Here is a 9,576-nt window from a genome sequence, read left to right as displayed (position 1 = left end):
TGAGTGTCATATATTTGCATAAACTTGGGTTTATTTTTACTATTATTCCATTAGATCTTCGAAATAATTAAGTTTTAAAGTTTTAAAGGTTCAAAAATTATATTTTCAATATTTCTTCAATAACTGGAGACCTCAGACAGCTGACAAAACTATAAGGAAAATGTCAAAAAATAACAAATAAATATTTTGAAATCAAGAGTGAAGACTGAAACAATACGAAATTGTTCATACAGTAAAGTTAATATGTTTCATAAGAAGAATATTTTGTATTCTTTAGATTTCATTTTCTAAATCATTATGTATTTCTGCCAGACACTAAATTGTGAAGCTCTATATTTCTTTGTTCTTCTTTGTTAATATTCTCAAAACCATATTCCGAGTAAAATATTAACAGTAGAATATCTTGTTAAAATATTTTAACTTTGTATCTATTAAACATAGGACAAATTTCCTGAAGAAAAATCAGCCTATGTCACTTAAAAAACTAACAACTTATTTCAATTATTCAGCTTATTACATATATAAAAATTGCTTCCCTAGTGGTTCATATTTTATTTTAAAAAAAGTCTTTAAAATCAGCTTACATTTCCAAAAATTTCATCTAAAGAAAATATCATCTTATCAAAATAAAGCAAAACAGTAATAAAGCGAGATCACTTTAAAATCGAGCCTCTTAACATCTTTATGTTTTACTAGAACTATTTTTGTTCCTTAAGGTATAATTAATTTATAAAATAGATTTAAATAACCATGTGGTAACAACTGTGCATTGTAAAAAAAAACTTGTCTTAACCTATCTAGATGTTATTCAAATATTCTTGTTTACAATCAATATATTCTTGAGTGAAAAATATTCTTATTATTAGCCTATTTAAATCATCATTATGACACCCTTGCATTTGTTTTTTCCTACAACACAGGCAACAGGAAATATGCAGCGAGTAGAACATTGGGAAATCATACTTAATAACAATAAATGCATTCACCTTAGCCCTCTTTTATGGGGTCCAACATATTCTGTTTCCATCTTCTCTTTCTGAATGAATCGTAAACTACATTTCCTCTCGAAGATACCAGATAACTTGAAGACACTATTAAAATATTCCATATCCCATTTTTCGTAATTTTCAGATGAACTTGTAGCATAAGATTCCAGTCTCCTCTACTGTAAAAGTCGCTGCAGATACGCACAAAGGAGCAGTAATAACGGGCACCTCACTGCTGCGAATGCTCCACCGTCTCCATGATAATCATCGTCATCGTCAATAACTGTAGAAATAAAGGAAAAGAAGTAAGAATTATTTAGGTTGGTATTAGGCCCTTTCCTTCAACTGGTGGTTGATCCAGAGAAAATTCAACACAATCATTAACATAGCCACTTACAGACCTAGATCTACATGTATGTCTCATCAAAATGCTGTAAACACGCAGTCATTAGCCCCTCATATACTTATATAAATGGCTCATCAGTAGTGTATCAAATCCCCCTTTTTTTTTTCACGCATCTCTTGCCAGAATTCTTTTCACCATCACCACTTCGCAGATCTTAATCTCTCCCGATCCCATCCCTACATCTTTTCCTCCATTCTTTACATATGACTGAACCATCTCAAACATTTATGTTTCAACATTTCATCCATGACACTCTATGAAAACTTCCAGTATTCCAGATATTTCACACTCTAATTTCTTCTTAAACCACATAAATTATTTAAAGCTGGTCATATGCACAGCTTCAACCGCCATCTCTAAAATTGAATATACTGTACCATCCGTGTGTCACACGATCTTACATAGTAACATTTCTCTTTTTTGTATATATTACCCTTTGTATCTTCGCTGTCCCCTCGCACTGACAGCAACTTGTTTTAACCTGTCTGCCTACTTCACTGTTAACTGTTAACAGAACCGGTAGCCGGTTTGACAAGGAATAATATGTTTCCATTTTGTGACCTTACCGGGACCTAGTGTGTATATATACTCGATGTGTCGTAATAAAGTTACTCAGTTGCATTCATCTCGCCTTTGACTCACCACCTACTCTTGGCCCATCACAATAACCTTTCTGGGCTCAACCTGTGCCGGCCAGTGAAATGCTCCTATAGCACCATTTCTAAGGAATACAACTGCTAAAATATTAACAGAGAAAAAAAATGTATAGGAATGCTAGGTTGAACTAGCTCGCTCACCTATAGGTGTCGGTATAATCTAGGGCGAAACAGACCAGAGGTCTCGTACCATTTAGATATCTCCTCTTCAAAATCCCTCGATAGTGAGACCTTTTTACTTCATAGTGGAGAGTTGGCTCGACCATTCATAGAATCTTCTGCAGAGAATCTCTTGTCTTCCTCTTTTCACTCATCCTAGTTTTTAACCCTTTTACCCCCAAAATACGTACTGGTACGTTTCACAAAAGCCATCCCTTTACCCCCATGGACGTACCAGTACGTCCTTGCAAAAAAAAGCTATAATAATTTTTTTTTCATATTTTTTATAATTCTTTGAGAAAATTCAGACATTTTCCAAGAGAATGAGACCAACCTGACCTCTCTATGACAAAAATTAAGGCTGTTAGAGCAATTTTAAAAAAAAATATACTGCAAAATGTGCTGGGAAAAAAAATAACCCCCTCGGGGCTAAGGGTTGGAAATTTCCAAATAGCCTGGGGGTAAAAGGGTTAATTAATGTTTACTCCTAAACACTTGTATGTATCAAACACTTACACTTTTCCACCATATGTATCCATAGCCACTGCTCTAATTTCATCCTTTCCTTGCTCACATTTCATTTTCAACCCTCTTGTCTCAAACACTTTCAAGCTTTCACTAGTTTCTACAATATCTCTTCCTTGACACCCCCAAAATGTATTAGGTTACATACAAACATTAGCCTTCCCCAACTCTATTCATGACTTATTCTATTATTATTAACCCTTTTACCCCCAAAGGACGTACTGGTACGTTTCACAAAAGCCATCCCATTACCCCCATGGACGTACCGGTATGTCCTTGCAAAAAATGCTATAAATTTTTTTTTTCATATTTTTGATAATTCTTTGAGAAAATTCAGGCATTTTCCAAGAGAATGAGACCAACCTGACCTCTCTATGACAAAAATTAAGGCTGTTAGAGCAATTTAAAAAAATATATATACTGCAAAATGTGCCTGGAAAAAAATAACCCCCTCGAGGTTAAGGGTTGGAAATTTCCAAATAGCCTGGGGGTAAAAGGGTTAATTAATGTTTACTCCTAAACACTTGTATGTATCAAACACTTACACTTTTCCACCATATGTATCCATAGCCACTGCTCTAGTTTCCTCCTTTCCTTACTCACATTTCATTTTCAACCTTCTACTCCAAAACACTTTCAAGCTTTCACTAGTTTCTGAAATTTCTCTTCCTTGACACCCTCAAAATGTATTAGGTTACATACAAACATTAGCCTTCCCCAATTCTATTCATGACTTATTCTATTATTATTAAATTATGCACTTACATAGAATTTCCTTCTATGACATTTTTTAATCAATTTAGCCATAGACATCAGTTGCAGAGATTGTAAAAATATCAGCATGTTTCAAACAATTTCACTTACTACATTTGATGTGTGAAAGACTTGGATGTTCGTTTGAGACGCCCCATTCCCAAAATTTTGGGTTGCAAGTTAGCTCCATACTTTCGTATGTGCTATCTCCTGCGGCCTTGTAGCCATCCATACACCTTACTGTCGCCTGAGGAAAAATGAAATGAATCTATATAAACTAGTGTACACGACCCATCAAAAAGACAGTTAAATGTTTAGACAGATATACATATACAGCCGGTACTTCTCCAGTGTATGACTACTCCCTCTCCGCTCCTACTGGAGGGACAGGGAGAGTTGAGCACGACCGTAACATATAATATAATATAACACATAAACATATATATATATATATATATATATATATATATATATATATATATAAATATATATATATATATATATATATATATATATATAAACATATATATATATATATATATATATAATATATATACATATAATATAATATAACACATAAACATATATATATATATATATATATATATATATATATATATATATATATATATATATATATATATATATAAATATATATATATATATATATATATATATATATATATATATATATATATAAACATATATATATATATATATATATATAATATATATATAATATATATATATATAAATATATATATATATATATATATATATATATATATATATATATATATATATATATATATATATATATATATATATCCAGAAACTTGCTCTTTATCATATATGGGAGATTGTAATACAAACAGGGGAGGTTTTCATGGAAAATCTAAAGATCATTCCAAATTTATTTACATTGTAGAGCAAGCATTCTTGATAGCAAATGTTTCAAAAACATCTTGCACTTCTCTTCACCCAACATCAGATAATCTTAAATAATCTTCATAACTGCTTACGTCTTATCAGCGTGACTGAAGCTATGCCGCTTCATTAGCCCGATAAGCCGCTTATCATAGTTGCGGCTCAATTGGCTCGATTATGAGCATCCACGATTTGTGAACTCAATATCCTACAAAAAGTAATATTATAAATCGCTTAGGAAAATTCCTACTTTAAGTACAGAAATTGCTCAGATATCTATGTTGATTATGTTTTTAATCTCATTACCTCCACCAACGAAGTTGAAAGGAGGTTATGTTTTACCCTCTGTTTGTGTGTTTGCTTGTGTGTGTGTGTGTGTTTGTTTGTGAACAGCTTCCTGGCCACAATTTTAACCATAGATTAAAAAAACTTGCAGGGATTAATTGTTATTTAAAAAGCTGGAATTGGTTGAATTTTAGAATGTCAAGGTCAAAGGTCAACTCAAGCAAAATGGCATATTCATGTGATCAGCCGTAAGTTTGGACATCGTTGTCACAGACTTCAAACTTGGTTCATATTTAAGTGTATAAAAATCAATGCCAATTAATACGTTAAGGTCAAAGTTCAAGGTCAAGAAATAAGCTGCCGCGGTGGAGGTCTGCGCTCTACTGAGAGCCCCTCTAATTGATTTTATTTCCATCAAAAAATATTCAATTCACATTTTGGGTTGATCATTCACATGCTCAAGAAGCAATGACCTAAAGGACATATATTAAATTTGGCCTTGATAAGCTGTACAATTTTCATGTTAAGCTACATCTTTAGGGAAAAAGAACAGAATAAGCTACACTTTTTTCATGGACAGCAAAAAAAAAAAAAAAAAAAAAGGAATAAGCTACACTTTTCATGGACAGCAAAAAAAAAAAAAAAAAAAAAAAAAAAAAAAAACAGAATAAGCTACACTTTTTCATGGACAGCTGCTATCCTCTTCATGATTTGTGCCTGTGATCTTAATAAGCTTAAAAGGCTACACTTTTTATTATAAGCTATATCTCTATCATGATAAGCTACACCTTTGGTCAAGATTATGTTCAGTTAGTTTAGGTCATAATAAGCTTTACTTTCGTTTGAGATAAGCTACCCTTTCGTGATAACTTACAGGTCATGGTAAACTATACCTTTAGTTATGATAAACTAGACTTTTGGCATGATAAGCTACAGCTTTATTATAATGTCACGACTTTTATCATGGCAAGCTATACGTGGTAAACTATACTTTTGGTCATGAAAAGCTACACCATATTTTTTAGTAATCTACATTCCTTGTCATGGTAAGCTACACCTTTGGTCATAAAAGCTACACAATATTTTTTAGTAAGCTACATTCCTGGATATAATAAGCTACAGCTTTAGTCATGAAAAGCTACACCCTATAGGCTACATTCCAGGTCATGATAGGCTACACCTTTGGTCATGAAAAGCTACATCATATTTCATAATACGCTACATTCCTCATCATAATAAGCTACAGCTTTAGTCAAGAAAAGCTATGCCATATTTCATAATAAGTTACATTACTGATCATGATAAGCTACACATTTGATCAAGAAAAGCTACGCTAAATATCATAATAAGCTACATTCCTAGTCATGATAAACTACACCTTTGGTCATGAAAAGCCACATTATATATCATAATAAGCTACATCCCTGGTCATGATTAGCTACACCCTATTTTACAATAAGCTACATTCTAAGTCATGATAAGCTACAGCTTTAGTCATGAAAAGCTACACCATATTTCAAAATAAGCTACTTTCCTGGTTATGATAAACTACACCTTGGGTCATGAAAAGCTACATTATATTTCATAATAAGCTACATTCCTGGTCTGATAAGCTACACCCTCAGTCACAAAACTAAACCCTTGGTCAAGAAAAGCTACAATATTTAGGCATATGTTTCATCTTTTCGGTTTAATCTACAACTTTTGTCGTGATAATCTACGCTTTATGTCACGATAAGTAGTGCCTGAAGTTCAAGTGCCAATGATGATAGGGAAATCCACTTTATGAGTTGCACAATACAACACTAATAAAAATACATGGTCTTGTACTTGATAAGAACCCTAAATTGTGGTGGCTAATGTGGTAACGTCCCTGACTGGTGAACGCCAGGCTGGGGTTCGAGTTTCGCTAAAACTCATTAGTTCCTATGGTCGCTGCAACCTCACCATCCATATAAGCTAAGGATGTGGAGTTTGGGGGATCCTATAGATCTACCTGCAGAGTCATCAGCAGCCATTGCCTGACCCTCCTTGGTCCTAGCTTGGGTGGAGAGGGGGCTTGGGCACATATGTATTTAAGGTCAGTCTCTAGGGCATTGTCCAGCTAGATAAGGCAATGTCACTGTCCCTTGGGGGGGCCTATAGGTCTACCTTCAGAGTCATCAGCAGCCATTGCCTGGCCCTCCTTGGTCCTAGCTTGGGTGGAGAGGGGGCTTGGGCACTTATATGTATTTAAGGTCAGTCTCTAGGGCATTGTCCAGCTCGATAGGGCAATGTCACTGTCCCTTGCCTCTGCCATTCATGAACAACCTTTAAACCTTTAAAACTGGCTTTAGAATTTGTCCCACTCACCTTTAACTGTCCTGAGGAAGGTTGGCGGAGCTCCTTGCGACATGTTTTAGCCCCTCCGTTGCTATAATCCACTGTCTGGTATGCGTCCGTTTTGACAGGATGGCAACCACGTTCTTTAACTGAAATTAAAGAAAGAAGTCAGGTTTAAATAGTACTCCTTTATTTCTGTTATTACCCAGAACTTCAAAAGTATGAACTTGCAGCAAATGTTATGTTGAACAGGCTGATATAAGTCCCCTTTTTTGTTTCATTTGTTTGATGTCGGCTACCCCCCAAAATTGGGGAAAGTGCCTTGGTATATGTATGTATGTATATGGAATATCTGTTTTGATGTTGTTACTGTTTTTAAAACATGTTATTGATTGTTCATTATTTCTCATATAGTTTATTTATTTCCTTTCCTCATTGGACTAGTTTTCCCTGTTAGAGCCCTTGGGGTTATAGCATCTTGCTTTTCCCACTAGGGTTGTAGCTTAGCTAATAATAATAATAATAATACTGTAATAATAATAATAATAATAATATGCTACAATCCTAGTTATAAAAAGCAGGATGCTATAAGCTAAAGGGCCCCAATAGAGGAAAATAGCCCAGTGAGGAAAGGAAATAAAGGAATAAATAAATTATAAGAGAAGCAATAAATAACTAAAAAATATCCTAAGATCAGTAACAGCGTTAAAATAGACCTGTCATATACTGTACCTCTTTGTTCTTATTTTCCACCATTATCCATACATTAAGGGGTCGGTTGCCTGACTGGCCCTCTCCAATGCCTTCTATCAAAGGCATCCTCTTCCACCAAACCTCTTCTCTCCATATCATCCTTCACCTTATCTCCCCATCTAATTCTCTGCCTTCCTCTCAATCTTCCCTCCCAACAGGTTCCTCTCAAACCCTCCTCACTTCCTCCCAAACCCTCCTCAGTCCCTCACTCCTATCCATTCTCAACACATGTTCACACCACCTCTATAATCTTTACTATGTCACCTTATCTCCCCATCTAATTCTCTGCTTTCCTCTCAATCTTCCCTCCCAACAGGTTCCTCTCAATCTTCCCTCCCAACAGGTTCCTCTCAAACCCTCCTCACTTCCTCTCAAACCCTCCTTACTTCCCTCACTCCTATCTATTCTCAACACATGTTCACACCACCTCTATAATCTTTACTATGCCTACCATTCTTCTTATTTCATCATTTACGAATCTATCGAGCAGTGATATTCCCATAATCCACCTCAGCATTCTCATCTCTGTTCTCTCACGCTTTTCTTCCTCTTTACGTCTTAAAACCCACGTTTCCGATCCATACATTAACACTGGTCTTATTACTCTACTATAGATTATGACTTTTAGCTCGATTGGCATTCTCTCATCACCCCTTACTCCACTTCCCTAGCTCAAATAATTCACACGATAACTAAAGAATTTCTAAAGCCAAACCTCCTTACACTCGGTATAGATGCTCTCTACCGACATCAGCGAGATATAGGTGCTGTCCCGTTTGGATATTCCAACGTTGTTCAAGAAATAGACATCGTGAGGTGTCTTCTCTGTGATCTAAAATTGAGAGAAATAAAAGAAGAATGAAAGATGCTACAGTACTTTGTGTTTCGCATTAGGTATGAAAGAACATTTATATAAGGATGTAAGACATATACGGTGAAAGAGTTTGTGTATCGTTATGATTGGCATAGCTGTATTAGTCAGGCCCACCCATACTAGGATGATTTGCTATGAGCAATAAAACCAAAATCTTCCACCATCACCAATCCGTAGAGACCACCATGATGATGAAAACTGGGTAAACCACAAACATGAATGAGTACAGGGCCTTTTTCCTGCAATGGACTTGCTAGAAATGACTGCATTTGTTGTTTTATATATATATATATATATATATATATATATATATATATATATATATATATATATAGTTAATGTATATATGTATGTATATATAAGTATATATATTACAGTGCTGCTCCAATTATACAAGAGAAGGAGTCAACAGAAAACATTAAATGGCAGATACCATTTTTCAAAAGGTGTGCAACAACTTAGGGTCTACTTAGAGCACCTAAATAAACAAGAATAGCGCCATACCAGTTACAATACAGTGGGTTGATGGGCGCCATTTTGTTTCCGGGTGGCAGGCTATCAGCCAGCCTGTCACTCAGTGGCCAGTGGCCAGCAAGACGGTTTATTATTAACAGAGTCTACTGGACAAAAACTGTTTAATCTTTGACTACATTTAATATTTTTTTAAATGCTACCTTCTGAATAAGAATTCCCATTGGCACATATGATTATGTGATATAAACATTCGTGTGTAGCGTGTTTCTTACCTTAAAAATAACATTTTGGTGAGCGTAAGTATAAGAGCCGTTTTGAAACATCTGTTTGTGCCAGTCAATGGACGAGACTTCTTCTACAAAGCCTCCCAAGGAATCCGAATAGAGACCGCTGTGAAGTGTTGGTTGAGGATAGATAGCCGACATCTTGAACGAACTCTCAAATTCACATTCATCT

The 9,576-nt window shown here is 34.8% G+C and overlaps 1 protein-coding gene across 1 annotated transcript in view; it reads right to left on the bottom strand.

The window, feature by feature from the left end:
* Positions 1-537: 537 nt before the first annotated feature.
* The window catches only part of LOC137624609 (uncharacterized), a 15,189-nt gene continuing 6,150 nt past the window's right edge, over positions 538-9,576 (bottom strand). The window contains exons 4-8 of the mRNA XM_068355571.1: positions 9,393-9,576; positions 8,496-8,604; positions 7,050-7,168; positions 3,597-3,732; positions 538-1,269 (exon numbers count right to left, since the gene is read on the bottom strand). The exon at positions 9,393-9,576 is cut by the window's right edge and continues 40 nt beyond it. Coding sequence (XP_068211672.1) covers positions 1,163-1,269; positions 3,597-3,732; positions 7,050-7,168; positions 8,496-8,604; positions 9,393-9,576 — 655 coding nt within the window. The 3' untranslated portion in view covers positions 538-1,162. The remainder of the gene's footprint in view (positions 1,270-3,596; positions 3,733-7,049; positions 7,169-8,495; positions 8,605-9,392) is intronic.

The sequence above is a fragment of the Palaemon carinicauda genome, chromosome 31 (assembly GCF_036898095.1).
Source record: "Palaemon carinicauda isolate YSFRI2023 chromosome 31, ASM3689809v2, whole genome shotgun sequence".
NCBI classification, from domain to species: domain Eukaryota; kingdom Metazoa; phylum Arthropoda; class Malacostraca; order Decapoda; family Palaemonidae; genus Palaemon; species Palaemon carinicauda.
Note: the sequence above shows the minus strand (reverse complement) of the source record. Positions and strands in the feature narration are given on the sequence as shown.